The sequence below is a fragment of the Rhinolophus sinicus genome, linkage group LG06 (assembly GCF_036562045.2).
Source record: "Rhinolophus sinicus isolate RSC01 linkage group LG06, ASM3656204v1, whole genome shotgun sequence".
Lineage (NCBI taxonomy): Eukaryota > Metazoa > Chordata > Mammalia > Chiroptera > Rhinolophidae > Rhinolophus > Rhinolophus sinicus.
Window position 1 is genome coordinate 123,034,261 of NC_133756.1, and position 18,735 is coordinate 123,052,995.

The window sequence follows — 18,735 nt, forward strand, 5'->3', positions numbered from 1 at the left end:
AGTAGAATCGCTTGGTCATAAAATATGTCTATTCTCAACTTCAGTAGATAATGCCAGACTGTTCCCAAAAATTTCAATTTATACTCCCTTCATCAGGGATATGAGAGTTCACTTAGTCCACGTAATTCACTTTACTCCTTATCTTTATCTTGTGGCATTTTCCCCCAATTCCAGTATATGTGTAATGTTGCCATTTGGTGTTGCTTTGCATTTCCCTGATTACTAATGAGATTGACCTTTTCATGAGTCTACTCATTATTGAAAATCCTGTTCTATAAGGTCCCTGTTCAAATCTCTTGCCCAATTTTTTCTATTGGCTTATCTTTTTTTGGTTGATTTTTGGAGTTCTACATAAATAAAATATACATTGAATTGGATGAGTTGCTGACAGGCCACTGAGATGTGGGAACGGGTGGAAGAAACAAATACATTTAAAATGTTAGTATTTTAGATTGGTCTCAGCCATGTTATAGAAAATAGTGGAACATATTTACACCAGAGTATTAACAGTGTAGAAGGACCCATGAAGTAGGGCCAGAAAGTTGTGACAATCAGTGAGACTCCCAATAAGTGTATTAGTAAGTAGTAAGTAGGGTAGCCCTGCTTAATCAGGAACACATCATCTTAAAACCACGAGAATCAAGCGACCAAGAGGATCAGAGACCTAATCACTAACACCTTGAGTTCCCAAACCAATGCTAACAGCCACCTACCTTCAGGTTTCTACTATGAGAAGAAAAAAAATCTCATTTAAGACATTCTTTAGTGGGATTTTTTTTCTTATCACAGTCAAAATGTAACTGGTAAAGTGAGCATCTCATCTTCCCGATGTGAACATTTTCTTTCCCAATTAATATTAAAATTCATGGGACAGGTGGGAAGTGGTGACTAACATCTTGTACAATAATGAAATGTTTGAAACACCCGGAAGTAAACAAAAAGGGTTTTGTGATCAAGAGTAATGTGGATAGGATGCCCAGAGAAGATATACTAGCCAGGATATACAATGCTAACTGCTCTAATTCCCCAAACTCACTAACAATGGATTTTAAGCAGAGACGTGACAAATCTGATTTACATTTTAAAAAGATCACTTGGCTGTGTGCAAAATGATGTGCGAAATGAACTGCTTTGGAGGCAGGAGTGGAAGCAATTAGACGAGTAAGGCAGTTACTGCAGCAGTCAAATATCCTAGAACCAGGTGGCCAGTCTGAGAAGTCACCTGGGAAGGAGGATGACCTGGGGATAAAAGCTCTACGTAATTATGGGTCTCTGTGAAAGGCTGTAAAGGGCTCTGTGCAATTACGGAAATGGTTGAGTGTTTGGAGCTGAGCTGTGTTTCTGCCAAGATCATGTTGTTTCTTTTGGAACTGTGTTCCCTCAGGACCGTTACAGGAACAAAAACTGAAGCTCACCAATAACTGCAAAAGCAATAAACCTCTAAAGGGGATGCTAAGAAGCATGAAGCACAGATTGCTATCCAAATTCAACTTTATTCTTGTCTCTCACCACTCCTCCAAACTTTTTTCATTTGGGGGTACTCTTCCCCTGCTGTGGAGAAAAGCTGCAGCAAGCCTGTGATTTTCCAGCTCATTCTTAGTAACAGTTTTACAATCAGTTTAAGATACAAAAACAATCTCAAGTAATTCAAATGTCCAATCCTATGTAACAATAAATAGCCTCTACCTGTTGTAGCTTTAACTATTTTCCCCTCCGCAGAGCTCTGCTCTACTTAAGCCAAGGAGCCTGCACTGGGGGAGGAATGATCTATATACTCTCTTCCCTTCTCAGTGTCTCTCCACCTAATAGCCCTAATAGCTGCTGATCGCTCTGGGCCCAAGTGCAGAGAAGTAAGGCGATGGAACAGTTCTTGCCTAACTGGGTGGTTCTGTGCCCTATGGGCCGGGCAGATATTTAAAGGGGGCATCCCTGCTGTCCTCTTGACCTTAGTGCATGCAGCTTTATTCTGGGTCTCCTGCAACTTCCTCCTCAGCCCACATGGCACACTTGTAGCTTCTTTGTGCTGAGGTCTCCTTGATTCTTCAAATGATCCTACTGGACAGGATCCAGGACCACCCCATGCTTCCCTCTCTCCTACAAGGCGCATAGGATACACTCATGCATTATTGCGATGGCAAATTCTGGGAATGCAGGCCAATGCAAAAGCAGCAGCACTCACCTGGCTCCACCATAGAAACAATCAGTGAGCCTCTGTTTGCCTTCTACATTTCCAGGGCAGGAGTTAGACTCCAGGCTCATTATTCCTTGGCTGTAGGAATAAATATCTCAAGCTTCCTGAATGGTCCCAGTGGAGTCCTGAATTAGACTTGAGGTAAGAGGGCAGAAACCAGCCCCCACAAAGGAGTGAGTGGGTTGACAGTACTCTGTCTCACAGTAAGAAGCTCTTTACAAAGCAATCTTGCACTGGTCTCCTCCCATCCTATCCTCTGACCTTGAACCTTAAGTGTGCTATTAATACTACCAGCAATCATACTATATTTCCTTAATTCATTCATTTCCTCTCTTAGCAACAATATTCCTGTTCTCCTACCCCCTTTCTCCCATTTTTCACTCTCAACCCAAAGTCTACTGGCTGATTCACTGAGAAAAATCAAAACAACCAAAAAGAGCTTCTCAAACTCTATCCTGATCTTTTGAATCAGAAACTGGGGGAGGGCTTAGCAATCTGCATTACAACAAACCTTCCAGGTAATTTTACAGCACTCTAAAGTTTGAGAACCACTTCTTTTCACAATCCGGCAGCTCCCTTTCACTTGCATTTGCCTCTTACTATTCTTGCCACTCCTTCAATCTGTTCTCAAATTGTTCCTTAAACTGGTCTCATTGTTCTTGAAACAGCTGGCATGCTAGTACTCTTTCAGGAAATATATATTGTTCTCTTTTCAGTCTAGGCTCTCAACATTAGACACTGAAGCCCAGGCATGGACTTGAACAAGAACTTGTCCTGAAGCTGATGGTGGAGCAGGGAGGAGCCGGATCAGGCTCAGGAAAGTGCTGCTTTAGAACCAGAGTGATGCACGGAGCCACTAGTGGGGGCTGGACTGAGTTATAGGGAGCCTGGGGCCTGAGTCCGACCCAGAGAGGTATCTGCTCAGGTGGCTGGAACCAGAATAGGCCAAGGGAGAATCCAAATTATAAGGAGCGGAGGAAAGCAAGAGGGAGGACAGACCCCAGATGTCCTGCTGAGCATGCTAAGAAAACAGGGAAAATTAGTCAAGATTTATGAATATAAATAACATTTGGGAAAGAACATGGACATGGAACTTAAAAAGGTGATATGTGTCCTAAAGTGAGATGCCCTGCTACTCCAACACATTCTGGAATTTTGTGGCTTACCTCCCCATTGTTCCGGGAGGCTCCTGCCCCATGGAGCTGCCACAATAGTCCTCTCCCCAGTAATCCTCGGTGAATCCTGACAAGCTGGAGAGGACTGTCAGGATATTTTATCTTGGCTGCCTGTCAGCCAGCACCACTCACCAGCCTCACATCACCCTCCAAATGGGAGTCTCTCTGGTAGGCTGTGTGAACCCTCTGCACTTTGGAAATTCATGCCATCAGCCTTTCCTTCCCTTCGTCTGCAGATTTCCTGGATCCACTCCCTCCCTCAAGAGGTTGGCACCTGCTCCACATCAACTTCTGCCATCATCCTGGAGAACTTCAAAACCAATGCAGACAATAGCCCCCCAGCATGCGCATGTGCGTGTGTACACACACACACACCCCAGCCCTCAGTCCATTAACCAATCTCCAGGCAACCTCCCTTACATGCCTCTCTGGCACGCACTCCTGTAGCTACACACTAGACTTTGCCATCACCTGGAACTGTTCTGCTTCCAATGTTTGTAATTCAAGCATTCCAACTTGTGACCACAGCCTCCCAGCCTCCCAAGTCACTTGTTCAATTAGTCCCAGTGTAACAACCTACTCCTGTCTTCACTATCCCGCCTGTTCTACAAAATTCCATGGTCCAGCATAGCTATCAGTTGCAAATGGTCTGAAACTCCTTTGCTTGCTTTCCCTTCATTTCAATTACATGGAAAGGTTCCAACTCTTGATGATCCCTCAGTGCTCACATTTCCCACAGCCACACCTAGATTCCTGGGTAGGCAGAGATAACCACACCACTGCGCTGATTGGTGTAACTATAAAGTCATACCACTATAAGTTCAAACAGGCCCTCAACGTTACTCAGCAATCCTCATCCCACCACAATCTGACTTCTCTCTCATCTTAACAGACCTCTCAACAGCATTTGATAGCTGACAACCTCCCCATTCCTTCCATATTAAAAAATCCACTCTTCTGGTTTAACTCCTCCATCTCTTGCCCAACCTTCTCATCTTGTCACCTTTGCTGGTTCCTTTTCCTTTCCCCATCCACTAAATGCTCCTCAAAGTTCTATTTGGAGTCATTTTCCCCTCTCATTATCTTGCTCTGGATATCTTATCTATTCCCATAACTTTCATTACCACCTCTACGCTGCTGATTCCCAAATCCCTAGCACAGACCTCTCCTGAGACTTCTGTGTCCCACTTCCAAATGACCATCTAAAGGTACTTAAAACCCAACATTTTGAATGGCACCACCTGCCCACCAATTGCTCAAGCCAGAAAGCAGAGACTTACCTCAGATTTGTTTCTGTCACCAGCCTTCAACATCTACCAGTCTACCTGCTGAAGTTCTCCCATCTGCCTATTTCTTCCAAGGTCACTGGTCCACAGTGCCCTCCTCTTGTGCCCCAAAGCTGGATTCCTGCAACATCCCTGCTCCCATCAATCCCACTCAACTGGACCCTGTTGTTCCTTATCTCTTGCATATGTGAACTCGAGTGACAAAGTCTGGGAATACAAAGATCAATGTGATAATGTGACTTGAGAGGACTGCAGTCTAATGCACAAAGCAACCACAACACAGCATTTAAACACACAAATTACACAAAGCTGCACTCTTTAGGTAATGCTCTGACAGCACAGCTGAAGACATTCATTCTGCTTTGGGAGTAACGGAGTAAGAAACAACTAGGTTGTTTAGAAGCATGAGGAAGACTCTGCCAGTCAGATGAGTGTTCAGCAGAGAGAAGAGCATATGCCAAGACCCTGTCCAGTGTCTGCTGAATGGTTCACAGCTTCCACACATGCCCTCTGGCCGACAGCCTGTCTCAAAACCTCCATACCCTTCTGGAGGCATTCAACTCCCTCAGAGTCCTGGAACCTGTGTCCCAGTGGCCACGCTCAGTTCTTATTCTTGGAAATAGGTAGAGCTTGTATCTTTATACCTGAGCCCATGGCAGATTCATTTTAGCAGAGGCCAAAGATCTGTCAATCCAGTTCCTCTTCTCCCAACACTAGCCTTCTTTGCCTACAGCTTTCCTATGACACGCTGATCTGGGCCCACTGCCAGGCAGAAACAACAGACCCTTCTACCAATGAACAGCTCAATCCCCCACCCAATGTGGCATTAAATGATTGTTATGTATGAAGAGACCCAATTCCTTCACTACCCCCCTCCAAGGACAGCTCAGAATCTGTGAAGAATCTCTAAATATCCTATTAAACAGGCCCATTGAAAGGCCTATACTGAGCTCTTCCAGAGTCTTCCTCAGACAACAAATCCATTTTTGTACCCCTCAACCTCCAACTCAGCCTATGGAAAGTCTTTAGAGAACAACGAGGCTTACAACACGTAATAGCCACACTACACTTTATTGAGCACCCCCTCAATACCCTGCCCTGGCTGCAGATTTCCTCAGTTGGCCCACACAACAATCCCATGAGAAAGGAATTCTACCACTTTTCAAATGAGGAATGTGACATTCAGAGATTAAATGACTCTCAACAATAAGTGGCAGGCCAGGATTTGAACCTAGGTTTGTCTATCTGATTCCAAAATCTGTGCTCTCAGCCAGACACACACACCAGGGCCTGAGAAGACAATAGATGCTGGGAGTTGTTTGTACCATGTGGCTCCAAAGATGGAGATAAGGCTAGGGGGGAAAGAAGTACAGGAACAATCAAACAGTCTTCCCAGAAGCCCAGACTGATGTATTGAGGCAGGATGTTTGTGGGCTACCAGTTGCCCCAGAGCCAAGAAGCAATACCTGCCTGTCAGGCCTTGAAAGCCTGAAAAGACCAAAGCTGAAGGAACATTATCTATGGGTGAGCAGAGGGAGCTGGTCTGCAGACAGAGATCAGAAGAAAGAAGTATGGAGATGCCAGAACAAAAAGCTCATGTGGCTCCTGAGAGATGGAAAGGGGAGTCAAATCCAGAGATGCCTTGAATTCTCAACCATCTAGTTTCCATGACTCCTAGGAGATCCATAATTCCCAAATATCTCTGTGTTCTAATACACTCCTTATTCTTTGGCTAGCCTGAGTGATTTTATGCTTCTTGCAACCAAGAAGCCTTCATTAGAGCAGGGCTGAGCCAGCGGTTTCATCACACTTTGTTCCTGGATGAAGGAAGAGTGGTATTAGGTCCTGGGTCTCAGCCTGGCTGGATACAGTCTTCAGAGTTCTGAGCCTGGAGTTCGAGACTTGCCTCCCCTTTCAAGGGGGGTGGTCCAGAGGTCACCTGCGCTTATAGAGACATGGCTGAAGCTTCAGGCCTGAGAGTTGAGCCTTGGGCCCTACCCGAGGTGGCCCAGTCTTTTCAAAATCAAACAAGAAGAAGTGGCTGTTGGTCAGGTCCTAAGGGCAGAAAAGACCCAGTGAGCTCCAAATACCTACATCCATGTCCTGCCCCTGCTCAGAAAGCTTCCCAGGGCTCTCTCATAAGCTGTGTCTTCAAGAAGCAAATGTCTTTGGGGCGGACGGGTGGTTTAGTTGGTTAGAGAGCGAGCTCTGGGCAATGGGGCTGCCGGTTCAATTCCCACATGGGCCAGTGAGCTGTGCCCTCTGTAACTAGAATGAAGTCAATGAGCTGCCGCTCAGCTCCCGGGTGGCCAGATGGCTCAGTCCTCTCAACCACAAGGTTGCCGGTTCAACTCCTGCAAGGGCAGGTGGGCTGCGCCCCCTGCAACTAACAATGGCAACTGGAGCTGGAGCTGAGCTGCACCCTCCACAACTAAGATTGAAAGGACAACAACTTGACTTGGAAAAGTCCCAGAAGTACACACTGTTCTCCAATAAAGTCCTATTTCCCTTCCCCAGTTAAAAATAAAAAATAAAGAAGCAAATGTCTTTGAGCCTACGGCCTCCCTCCTAAACACCATTGTCCTGAAAAGGGCCACACATGAGACAAAAATAGGGACAGATTTCTTGGGGCCCTCACCTTGAAGACGACTTTGAAGCCCAGTTTGGTCACAGCTCCCAGAAAGGTCCGAACATCTTCAAAGCGGCTGCTGACCTCGGCCACTTTCAGGAGACCCCTGAGAAGGATGGAAAGTTCTGTGTAAGCACACAGACACATGCACGTGTATATATATACATGCACCTATGTCTTAGGGGCTCTTACTCTGGCTTCAGCACTCGATTTGCCTCCTCCAGGAAGTCCCTGATGTTGGTTCCCATTAGTGAAAGGCAGAACACAGCCACATCCACAGACTCGTCCTCCAGGGGCACCTGTGGGAGTGGGAGTGTTGTATGAGGCACACAATATGGGGAGGAGAAAGCCAGCACTGAGAGCTAGGGCTGGACACCAGGACAGGGGCTGGGGGGGTGGGGTGTTAGAGATTAGCACATGGAGGTTGGGCCCAGAGCACAGGCCAGATACACAGAAAGATAAAGGGGTTTACCTGAGCCATGTCACACACAGTGACCCTGGGGTCCAGAGAGGCCAAGTCAAAGCAGTGCACAGGGTTCCGGATACTTGAAGCCAGGCGGCAGTCTCCACAGCCAAAGTCAGCTACCACCAGAGATGCAGGCCTGGGAGTGGGGGGGGGGGGGGGAAATCACTCACTGGTCTAGTCTGAGCTGATGACTGACCAACATCACTTTTCAGTACCCAACTCCCATTCACCGCTGGCGAAGATCCCTGGCGATGCGGTCCACAGGCTGCAGTGGCCACTTCTTGACTTGGCTCTGGAAGCCTCGGTGGTAAAGGAGAAAGGCTTCAGGGTCTTCCTGGAAGAGGCGCTGTGCAGCACTGCTAGTCCCTGAATACAGTTGTTCATTGAGGTAGCGAAATCGAGCACCATCCAGCCGCTGTGCCATGCGGGCTCTCAGAGCCCCTGCCCGAGCCTCATGGCTGTCTGGACTGGGGGCAGGAGGCAACTCTGTCTCCTCTGTGGGGGTTGTGGCTGGAGCCTGGTCTGGCTGCTGAGGTGGCCGAAACTTGTTCTTGTGTCTACGTTTGTTCTTCTGCCTATTCCTCCACTGCTTGCGACTCAAGGTATGGGGGGGTTGGGAGGAAGTGGCCCCAGGGCTTGGCTTGAGTGGGTCATCTGTACCACGAATCTTCCAAGTTTGGGGATCTGCAGAGAGAGATGGGAAGGCATATTTGGGGCAAGATCTATTGAATTCAGAGGCTTGGCAAGACAGAGACTGTGGCCTAGATGAAAGTACTTCTTATTGCCGAACCCCAAACCTAATGGTGGCAGGTAACCTCTGTCGTACGTAGGATCAGCTGATCCCCCTCCCTGTCCCACACACATCCACACATCCACTAGTACCTTTTTGGTCAACACTGTCCAGGTGCTGGGCAGGGTTCAAAGGGGCCTGGTTCTGGCATTTCCTCTTTCTTTTCACTTCTGCAGCAGAGTCACTGACAAGAAAAGCCCCTCTGCGGCACTTCGTCTTTTCTACTTCCTTTTCTTCAGAGTTACCGCCAGGCGGGCCCTGTTTTTGACGCTTCTTCCTTTTCTCTTCTACTTCAGTAGAAGCACTGGCAAATGAGGCCTTTTTGGGGCGTTTCTTCTTCTTTCCCACCACCTCCTCCTCAGAGTCACTGCCAGGCAGGCTGGGGGGTGGCTGAGGAAGAGATGCTGCTTCCAGGGCCCGTAATGTGGCCAAGAGCTGGCAGCGCTTGGAGCCCTGGGAGAAAATAAGGGATGAGAGCAGGGGTGAGGAGAATGGATGGAGCCTGAAGAATAAGAAGGGAGAGATGTGGACATGATACAGACACTGGAAGAAGTATCTGGATTGTTCCCAGTTAACTTAATTAGCTTGTCATGAAGCCTGCCGGACCCTGAAGAAGTTTCAAGTCACCCTCCCAGCCTTTGGGAGGCTGGAGAGCAGAAAAACCACCCATCCCACTCTCTTTAATGTGCAGAGGAGGGAATGGGGCTTCCCAGAGGAATGTGGTAAGGCCACAAGGAACAGGACCAACGTCAACAACTTCCATCCCAACCTCCAAGTTCCAAACCTCCATCTCAGGCTTTTGCCTCCAGCTCATAAAAGACAGGAAGCTTTCTGGAAACAAGAGTGACAGGATCACACGCATGTATTTAAGGTGACTCTAGCTGCATTGTGGAGAACAAACTGAAGGGGACAAGCTGAGGACAGAGAAGCCAGCAGCCTGGACTACAGCAATGAGTTGAAGGGATGAAGAGGAAGCATGAAGCATACAGATTCCAGGTTAGAGGCTGACTGAAAGATAAGAGTCTGAGGAAGTACAGCAACCCTCACATCAGCAAAGGCTTGAAGAGAAGGTCTACTGGGTTGAAGTCCTCTTGGGTGGTCCCAGACCTGGCTGGTTCTTAGTACCCTCTCCAACCACCTTTTGAATGGTAGTACTGACAACCCGTCATTGTCATTTGCTCTTGCTCTCTCAAACTCAATCTCCACACTGCAATCAACGATCCTTTCAAAATGCAATTCTGAAGGAATCCCACCCCTTCATCGGCTAAAACCACTTCATCGGCTTCTGTCTATCCTTAAAATATGCAAACCCACTAATTTACCTCTCCAACTTCAATGACATCCTTTCTCATTCTCTGTGCTCCAACCACACGGATTATTTTTGTGTGTGTGACCCTAACAGGACCTGCTCTCTTGATCCAGGACCTCTGTACGTGCTTTTATTGTCCAAGAAACCCACTTCGCCTCATTAACTTCTACTCACCAACTCCCAGTTCCAACGTCCTTTTGTTTTGGAAGTTCTGGAATCATCAGTCGGCCGCAAGTACCCCTCCCTCAAAACACCCACACCCACATGTGCGCGCGGCGTGCCCTGCGCTAGGATCCACTAGGAACCGATTCACGGCCTGAAACATCTCCCAGTGGCCACTTACCTTGGTTTGCGAGGCTGCCGCGGGCCGAGGCCGTGAGGCTACAGGCCCGAGGCCCGCAGCTAATGGGGCCTCCTCGGCCCACTCCGGCTCTTCGAACATGAGCGTGGAGAGCCGAGCGAGGTGGCGAGGTCCCCGCGCCTCTCCACGTGCAAAGCGCGTCTCCAGGAATCACAGCACGCAGAGCCGCCGGAACACAGCCGGAAACAAGAGTGACAGCCAGAGTGGCTAGAGCGGCAGGCGCGGCGCAGAAAACCATTGAGTTTACACGCTGGTGGGCTAGAAGGGCAAGGAGGAGGGAGGGAGGGAGGCCCGCGTTGGCCGGAGACGGCCAGGGGCGGGGTCGGGCGGCGGGCGCGGCCAGACCGGAGTTCCCCGGAGAAGGCTCCTCTAGCTCGAGTCCCGGTGAGTGCGGGAAGACCCGTGCCCCCTCCCCAACGCGCGAGTCCTGCTAGCCCGTCACCCCTCACTCCGCCTAAGTTCCGAGTCAGGAACGAGGGCCACTTCAGGGAAGGACCCCTAATTTCCTCGCCCAGGGTATGGGGCGCCTGAGCTTTCCCCCTCCCCCAGCTCCGTTAGCGGGTTGGGTCCCTGTACTTGCTCTCATACATCCCTTCAGGGAATACTGCTACCTATTAATCGCCCCCTACTTCGCCCCGACCTGCCTTTCCCTCGCGCACAGGGTACACAGTTGGGGATCATCCTGCTGTCCCGAACTCCTTCCCAGACTTCCACTAGTTGGGGACGCAGCACCCAGACATCCATCCCCAACAGACTCTTCTCTGCTGCGGTGAACAAAGCTTGGGGCTCACCCCCGTACCCTGGATCCCTTCACAGTCCCCAGGCTTCCCTAATCTTGGGGACTCAGCGCCGGGACGCTGCTATGGACGACATTTTCACTCAGTGCCGGGAGGGCAACGCGGTTGCGGTTCGCCTGTGGCTGGACAACACGGAGAACGACCTCAACCAGGGGTGAGCTGAGGTGGCTGGTGGGTGAGAGGAAGGGCAAAGACATGCTCCTCTGCGTGATGTGGGGTGTTCATGTCTGGTAGGGGCTGATGACTTTCTTAGCCAGTGTAATGAGTGCCAAGCACAGCCTGTGGAGCGGGCAGAGAATCTCCAGAGGAAGCTGTGTTGGACCTGTATCTTGACTGCTAAATAAGAGTTTTATAGGCAGAGGCTGCAGAGAGCTTTCCACCCTCAGTGAACTGTATGGGTTAGGAGACAAAACATAGACTGGAGAGTGCCCAGACATTGTCCAGAGTTCCATATGGCTGGAGGATAGAAGAGCTCTGTGCACTTTCGTGGGCTGAAGCATTGGATACAAGTGGAGAATGACAGGAGACAGGAAAAGTCTGTAACGGTCAGCCAGATCATGCAAGGATATTTAGTCTATAATATCTTTTTTCTAAGAACAGATGTTTAAAGCCATGTCATGATGAGATTGTCCATTTGTTAAGTGTCATGTTGGATGCTTTGTGAAGAGTAGGTGGCAATGTGAAGAGAGGCAATTGCCTAGTCCATCCCAGAAGTGGTGATGGCTTGGACTAGAATGTGGGCAGGTGAAAAAGAAAGATCAGATTCCTGAAAATCTTTAGGATAAAGCATTGGTGAGACTTGGTGTGGGAACTGCAGAACGTCAAAGATGATGACCAGGGTTATGGCTTGGGTGGGCACTTGGGTAGATGGTGGTTCCTTTTACTAAGATGGACAAGACCGAAGGATGATGAGTTCCACTCTAGACATGTTAAAGTGACAATACAATGAAATGGAATTGAGTAGGTTGTTGGTTATGCAGATTTGGATTTCAGGAGAGAGATCTGACTTGGAGACACAGATTGGGAGATATTAGCATACAGATGATACCTGAAGACATGGGTGGGAGGAGAGGGGATGAGAAGCCTGCCAGACCTAAAAGGAGCAACTGGAAGTTGAAGAAGAAATAGGAAAATATTTTAGTAAAGCTTAGAGAAGTGAATGTTTCAATGAACGGGTGTGGTCAACCGTAGTTTAGGCTGCTGCAAGGTCAAAGAACTTAAGCACTTTAAAGTAACTATTTAATTTACAATTAATGATATACTTGATGATCTCTGTGAGGGTTGTTTCACAGGAAAATAGGTGAAGAATCCAGATTACACTGGGTTCCTTCATTTAAGGAACTATACTAAACATCTGTGCTAGGTGCTAGAAGCTGGAAATCAGACTTAATGCCTGCCCTCAAGGTGGTATATAGCCTTGTGACAGATTGAGTGGGAGATGAGGAAATAAAGTGATGTTGACTCAGGCTGGTGGATTTTAATTTCTTTAAATTTTATTTTTTAAGGTTGGCAGAGTTTAGTTTTTGGGTTTGAGAGGTAAGGATCACCTGTAACCTTTATCCAGGCTTCATTGGTTCCCATTACGCTCTACATTACTTCTCCATAATTCAGTCACTTGTTCCATTATTCATATAATTCTTCAGAGAGTGCTTTGATAATGACAGTGAGCACTATTACTAGTTTTTGCTGGTGGGGTTATAAAGACTTAAGTTGTCCACTGGGCCTGGCGTTTAGGAAGACTCTTTGTTGCCCAAAAGTGAAGGAGTGAGTGGCATTAATGAAACTGGGGAAGGCTTTGGTGTTTTGAGGGGATAGGCTTTAGGGGCCCAAACAGGCTCTGTGCTGGATATGAGGTACAGGTGAATTCCCTGCAGGTCTCTTTGAGATTAAAGTCTAGGCCCTGAGATGACAAGCAGCCTGACAGCGGGCAGAATCCTTATGCCCATACTTTTGCCCTCAGGCGCTGGCTTACTCTGGTGCAATAGACTGCAACAGGCTGATAAACCAGGGCACACATTAAAGAGCTAGTAGACAAAACTGACAGATAAGCAGGGGGTGGTAATTGCTTTGGGGAGGGCGAGGATACCCACCTCCCAGGAAAGCTTTTGGCTATCTTTGTGTGAACAGATGACTAGCAGCTATGGAGGGAAATCATTACGTTAAAGGCCACGCCCCCCCTCAACCCCCCATCAACTGTGGGGGCATCTGGGTGGCCTGTGGTGGCCAGAACCCTGATCAGCTCCAGGCCTGGTCTAGAGCCCCCACACGGGAAGTGACCACAGCACTAAGGCATCCGGAGGCAGCCTGCCCAGACTGAGGACCGCCCCTTGCTCCGCCTCTTGGATCTGCATCCAGGGACTGGAGGGAATTTCCTTTTATGGCCCCAGGCTGTCCGGCAGGCCCGGCTCCCACCCAGTTGTTTTGGGGTTTTTTGTACACTTCTTTTACTTTACAAAATGCATGTCCATGGAAAAAGAAAAAAGTCAGGTAGTTTTCTTTCTAAAGAACCCATTACTTTCTTGTTTTTTGTGTCCAAGATTGCTTGAGTAGAGGAATCCTGTTTTATGTGGTAGTTTGATAACTGCCTCAACAGTAATGACTTAACAAAAGCATGTCTCCTTTTCATTATAAACCCTCCCAAAACATCATTTTAATTCCATTCCATTTTTAGATCTTAATTTCAGTACCAGAGCTAATCAGTAAGCTTGCTACCTCTCCCATGAGTTGTGGCCTTCCTTCTCCAAGACTACCCCCTACCCTGCCACAAACACAACTTGCACTGAACACCTGCTGTCAATCCATTTTCTGAATCTTAGCATCTAATAGACAAGATAACCCATTAAAACAGAGTTGTACAATCCAGTGTAGTAAGTAATATAGTAGGGGGATGTACAAGATGCAGTGGAAAACAAAGGACCAACAGATGTTGCAAAAGGGGTAGAGAGGGGTAGCAGATAAAGAATGCTACCATTTAATGAGATAGGGCGTGCCAGGGAAGAAAGGCTGGTGGGAGATGGTGGTCAAGACAATGACTCATATGGACTTGCAGGGATTGCAGGTGGTAGTCGGTTGGGTTTGAAGCTCAGGGGAAGGTCTGAGTTGGTCAGCTTTGGGAGTTGCTAGCATGAATGAGAATTAAAGTCCTGGAGAGGTAAGGTTTCCCGGGGCGAGTATGCAGAGGAACTCAGTTTTTCACATACCAAAGTCTTTGCCCCCATCCCACCTCCAGATCAATGATCATTGCCCCTTTCTTCAAAGGGACGATCATGGCTTCTCTCCCTTGCACTGGGCCTGCCGAGAAGGCCGCTCTGCTGTGGTTGAGATGCTGATCATGCGGGGGGCACGAATCAATGTGATGAACCGAGGGGATGATACCCCCCTGCACCTGGCAGCCAGTCATGGACACCGTGATATTGTACAGAAGGTATGTATGATCCCCTCCCTCAGTCCCCTACATCCTATCACATACCTGCCTGGAAGTCAGTCACAGGCACTGTTAACATACTGTAGAAAACATGGGTTTCTTCTGCCTCCTCGCATGCCTCAGCACCCATCTCATTTGGGACTGACTGTGCCTTCTGCCTCTTTTGTCTGTCTGGCCCCGGGGACCAGCTGCTGCAGTACAAAGCAGACATCAATGCAGTGAATGAGCATGGAAATGTGCCCCTGCACTATGCCTGTTTCTGGGGTCAAGATCAGGTGGCAGAGGTGAGTACTCAGGCCCTGAGCCCTGGGATGGGTGGGAAGCAAAATCTGAACCTCAGTGGGAGACTCTGGAATCCTCAGCTCATTCTGTGAGCACTGCCACGTGTATGACGCAGGGTGTGTACTGCATTTACGTTCATGGTTGGTTGTGACTGCCAGCGAGGTAGCAGGGGCCCTCATCACAACCACCTTTTTATTTCAGGACTTGGTGGCTAACGGGGCCCTTGTCAGCATCTGCAACAAATATGGAGAGATGCCTGTGGACAAAGCGAAGGCACCCCTGAGAGAACTGCTCCGAGGTCCGTCCCCCACCCCCCAGCTTGTCTTCTTGTCTTGTCCCCACCTCTCTTCCATATCACAGCTGAGGCCAAGACTATTTGTCTTTCTTTCCCAGAGCGGGCAGAGAAGATGGGCCAGAATCTCAACCGTATACCATACAAGGACACGTTCTGGAAGGGGACCACCCGCACTCGGCCCAGTGAGTCAGTTGTGAGGGGAGGGGTGGTAATGGAATAATCCTGGGCTCCTGGGGCTGAGTTTGGGAGAAGCTGGGTACCTGACCTGCTCACACTTTCAGGAAATGGGACTCTGAACAAACACTCTGGCATTGACTTCAAACAGCTCAACTTCCTGGCAAAGCTAAACGAGAATCACTCTGGAGAGGTGACCCCTGCCATTCGTGCCCCTCCTTCCCCAAATCCCCCAAATTACCTATCTGTACCTTTTTAAGTTTCTTATCCAGTTAGTGGGCATGAAAGTGGTGACCTTAGTTAAAGCCTCCTAACCCTTACCTGTCCCTTAGCTGTGGAAGGGCCGCTGGCAGGGCAATGACATCGTCATGAAGGTGCTGAAGGTTCGAGACTGGAGTACAAGGAAGAGCAGGGACTTCAACGAGGAGTGTCCCCGGCTCAGGTGGGGCAAGGCCTAAACTGGAAGCTACCACTTCCAAGGAAACCTGACTAGCACCCAAGAGATGTTTGACACTGGGTCTCAGCCAGGGACACTGTTTTTCTCTCCCAGGATTTTCTCGCATCCCAACGTGCTCCCCGTGCTAGGTTTCTGTCAGGCTCCACCTGCTCCTCACCCCACCCTCATCACACACTGGATGCCATATGGATCCCTGTACAATGTACTACATGAAGGCACCAGTGAGTAGCGGATGCTGTTGCGCACTGAGTGGGGAAGGGTATGTGGGCCTCTTCAAACTATTTGACTCTTGCCTCCTTTCCTAGATTTTGTCGTGGACCAGAGCCAGGCTGTGAAGTTTGCATTGGACATGGCAAGGGGCATGGCCTTCCTACACACCCTAGAGCCCCTCATCCCACGACATGCACTCAATAGCCGTAGTGTAATGGTGAGGTCACAACTTCACTCCTAGCCGAGGCCCCCAGAAGACCTTTCCCTATCTAAAATAGGACTTACCTCCTTCCACATATCTGTCTTCTCAGATTGATGAGGACATGACTGCCCGAATCAGCATGGCTGATGTCAAGTTCTCTTTCCAATGCCCTGGGCGCATGTATGCACCTGCCTGGGTAGCCCCTGAAGGTGAGTGAGGGCATCATGTTGGAGGTAGAGAAGGGCCAGCTCAGTAATAATGAAGGGGACAGAGATAGGACAGAACAAGCAGCTGGAACAGATAAATCCTGTCCCTCCAGCTTTGCAGAAGAAGCCTGAAGATACAAACAGACGCTCAGCAGACATGTGGAGTTTTGCAGTGCTTCTATGGGAACTGGTGACACGGGAAGTACCCTTTGCTGACCTCTCCAACATGGAGATTGGAATGAAGGTGAAAGCACAACTGTATATATTTGTGGTAGGGGATGGTGGTGGTAGTGACAATAATTGTAGTGGGGCTGGACTATTCCCACATTTCTTCAAATATATAGTAATCCTGTCCTGAAGGCTAGAGATCTCTCTACATGAGATTCAAGTGCTGAGACCCACCTTGTTTTTCCCTGCATTTACAGGTGGCACTGGAAGGCCTTCGGCCAACCATCCCACCAGGCATTTCACCCCATGTGTGTAAGCTCATGAAGATCTGCATGAATGAAGACCCTGCTAAGCGGCCCAAGTTTGACATGATTGTGCCTATCCTGGAGAAGATGCAGGACAAGTAGGACTGGAAAGTCCTTGCCTAAACTCCAGAGGTGTGGGGACACTGTTAGGGGAGTATGTTTCCCCAAAGCTGTGGGCCTCTGGTTGCCTCCCCTGCCTCCAGTCATGGTACTACCCCAGCCATGGGGCCCGTCCCCTGTGCCCATCCCTACCGCTGTGGCCCCAAAAGGGGCTGGGCTCAGCTTTGTCACTTGCCACATGGTGTCTCCCAGCATGGGAGGGATCAGCCCTGCCTGTCACAATAAAGTTTATTATGAAAACAGGCTGGTGTGGGGACAAGAGGACAGACAAGTACATTTAGATTGGATGGCTCAGGTGAAGTAGTGTGGTTTCTTCACATTGATGCCATACTCGCTGAGGGCAGGGGTCAAGTCCTCCATGGTTAGAGTGTACTTGCGGTCCTGAGGGAAGAGGGAAGAGCACCAGCTAAACACAGGAGTCCCAGATTTCAATCCCAGGTGGGTGACCCTGAATAGGTCTTTCACCTCCCCTAGGGCTGTTTCCCCAAAGGAGTTTCAGGATAAATTAAGCCTCCACTGCTGGGAGGTAATTACTGATTCAATGAGCCTCCCCTCACACCTTGCTCTTGCTTCGGGAGCTGCCCGAGGCTGTGCCCTTCATTTTGCAGTGCTGTAGTGCATCATTGGCAATATCTGAGATGAATTTTTGGGCAGCTAAGGAGATGAGCCGAATTCTAGAGAGAAAAAAAAACAAACATAAGGAGATGGACAACAAATCCACACAAGCACCCAACTCTCTAGCCTGCCCAGAATTTACTCACATGCGAGGGTCCGAGGCCTCAAAGCCAGCGCGGTTCAGGTAGTAACCAGTCACTGCATCTGGAATCTGAGAAATCAATTAGACAGCTATTAGTGTCAGCCAGGCTGCGAGTGAGAAGGTGAGGGAAATGGAGGACAGGCCTGACACTATCAGGAAGCTTACAGTTTGGGTGGGCAGAGGGGATAAGTCACAAGAGCAAGTATGGGAGGGAAATACAAGAAGACGACACTGGAAATCCAGGTGGTGTGGAGTAAAATTGGCATGACAGCGGGCCAATAGCCTTGTTCTGGCAGGAAGCCCACCGTAGGCGTGTAATCCTCCAGCTGCATCAGGAAGTCCACCAGAGGCGTGCTGGACACCACCGGCTTCACGTCTCCGTTGGCCGCACTCGGCAACACATAAACCCCGTTAGACATGGCCCCCTCCGGGGGCGCCGCGCCGCCTGCCGATACCGCAGCTGGAGGAGAACCAGCAAACTGAGACACGGAGGTGGAAGGCGCAGGGCCTCAGCTAGGTCTGCCGTATATCCTCTGCCCTCCCCCGCCGATGAGCCCAGCGAAACACGTTGCCCTCACCCTCACCCGTCCCGGCCCTCACCCGCCCCGCGCCGGTCGGCCGGCTCCCCGGCCCGCGCTGCCACGGGTCCCGTGCTCCCTGCCGCGGCTCCAGCCCCAGGCCCTCCTGCTGTCCCCGCGGGGCTGGCCTTATTCTCCGCAGCGGTGCCGGCGGGCAGCACGGCGGGGGCCGAGACCGCGGGTGCAGGGCCCGGGGCCGAGGCGGCGGAGGCTGGCGCCGCCTCGGGGTCCGCGCCGGAGCCGCTGCAGCTCATCTAGCCGGTGGGAAAGGCGGCGAACAGAACCGCTTCCGCTTCCGCTCACGTTACGCACACACCCGAGTGACGTCACTCCTCCCGCTTGCCCCTCCCACGCCATGACCGCTCTCTCCCCTAGGCTTCTCTCCTGTTTGCCTGTTTGCCCGCTAGATGACACAGAGCGAGGGGCGGAGACCAAACCTTGGAGAACCGCGCTGGCCGCGGACGTTCCACCTCCCACCGCTCCGTACTCGTCGGTGGTTCTGCAGGGCTGGGAACCCTGGAATGTCGAGGACTCTTTTGCGGATCTGGGACCC

At 49.8% G+C, this 18,735-nt stretch overlaps 3 protein-coding genes across 9 annotated transcripts in view; 1 reads left to right on the forward strand and 2 right to left on the reverse strand.

The window, feature by feature from the left end:
• Positions 1-10,447, reverse strand: part of RRP8 (ribosomal RNA processing 8) — a 60,935-nt gene extending 50,488 nt beyond the window's left edge. For 4 of the 5 annotated variants that reach the window (XR_012497497.1, XR_012497496.1, XR_012497495.1 and 1 more), the window contains exons 1-6: positions 10,190-10,403; positions 8,630-8,990; positions 7,978-8,431; positions 7,754-7,883; positions 7,474-7,580; positions 7,291-7,387 (exon numbers count right to left, since the gene is read on the reverse strand). Coding sequence is in view for 2 of the 5 variants with exons in the window: in XM_074335896.1 (XP_074191997.1) it covers positions 7,291-7,387; positions 7,474-7,580; positions 7,754-7,883; positions 7,978-8,431; positions 8,630-8,990; positions 10,190-10,288 (1,248 nt within the window). In the remaining 3 variants the exon portion in view is untranslated. Of the gene's footprint in view, positions 1-1,473; positions 6,708-7,290; positions 7,388-7,473; positions 7,581-7,753; positions 7,884-7,977; positions 8,432-8,629; positions 8,991-10,189 lie in introns of those variants that run through there. The other variant, XM_019755847.2, reaches the window with a different exon arrangement.
• A 15-nt stretch (positions 10,448-10,462) lies between these two features.
• On the forward strand, positions 10,463-17,090 carry ILK (integrin linked kinase). Of its 3 annotated transcripts, none has more exons than XM_019755843.2 (13): positions 10,463-10,591; positions 11,024-11,158; positions 14,263-14,428; positions 14,617-14,712; positions 14,912-15,008; positions 15,104-15,187; positions 15,287-15,372; positions 15,512-15,621; positions 15,730-15,857; positions 15,942-16,063; positions 16,158-16,257; positions 16,368-16,498; positions 16,680-17,090. In XM_019755843.2, exons 2-13 carry the CDS (start codon positions 11,070-11,072, stop codon positions 16,827-16,829), a joined length of 1,359 nt encoding a protein of 452 aa, XP_019611402.1. In that variant the 5' UTR covers positions 10,463-10,591; positions 11,024-11,069; the 3' UTR covers positions 16,830-17,090. The 3 variants fall into 3 exon arrangements, with proteins under 3 accessions (XP_019611402.1, XP_019611403.1, XP_019611401.1); XM_019755844.2 differs by having other exon boundaries at positions 10,496-10,591; positions 10,961-11,158; XM_019755842.2 differs by having other exon boundaries at positions 10,498-10,591; positions 10,869-11,158.
• Positions 17,062-18,486, reverse strand: TAF10 (TATA-box binding protein associated factor 10). The gene is made up of 5 exons (XM_019755846.2): positions 18,205-18,486; positions 17,910-18,064; positions 17,609-17,673; positions 17,407-17,521; positions 17,062-17,228 (listed from the first exon to the last, which is right to left on the reverse strand). Exons 1-5 carry the CDS (start codon positions 18,434-18,436, stop codon positions 17,139-17,141), a joined length of 657 nt encoding a protein of 218 aa, XP_019611405.2. The 5' UTR covers positions 18,437-18,486; the 3' UTR covers positions 17,062-17,138.
• Positions 18,487-18,735: the final 249 nt, after the last annotated feature.

What these genes read in the sequence shown, in the direction of transcription:
- ILK (XM_019755843.2), top strand. Translation starts at nt 11,070, where the DNA reads ATGGACGACATTTTCACTCAGTGCCGGGAGGGCAACGCGGTTGCGGTT. An exon ending in GAGAACGACCTCAACCAGGG is followed by an intron (nt 11,159 to 14,262) that starts GTGAGCTGAGGT and finishes CTTTCTTCAAAG; the next exon opens with GGACGATCATGGCTTCTCTC. An exon ending in GTCAAGATCAGGTGGCAGAG is followed by an intron (nt 14,713 to 14,911) that starts GTGAGTACTCAG and finishes TTTTTATTTCAG; the next exon opens with GACTTGGTGGCTAACGGGGC.
- TAF10 (XM_019755846.2), bottom strand. Translation starts at nt 18,436, where the DNA reads ATGAGCTGCAGCGGCTCCGGCGCGGACCCCGAGGCGGCGCCAGCCTCC. An exon ending in GGCCGACCGGCGCGGGGCGG is followed by an intron (nt 18,065 to 18,204) that starts GTGAGGGCCGGG and finishes GTTCTCCTCCAG; the next exon opens with CTGCGGTATCGGCAGGCGGC. An exon ending in TGGAGGATTACACGCCTACG is followed by an intron (nt 17,674 to 17,909) that starts GTGGGCTTCCTG and finishes TTGATTTCTCAG; the next exon opens with ATTCCAGATGCAGTGACTGG.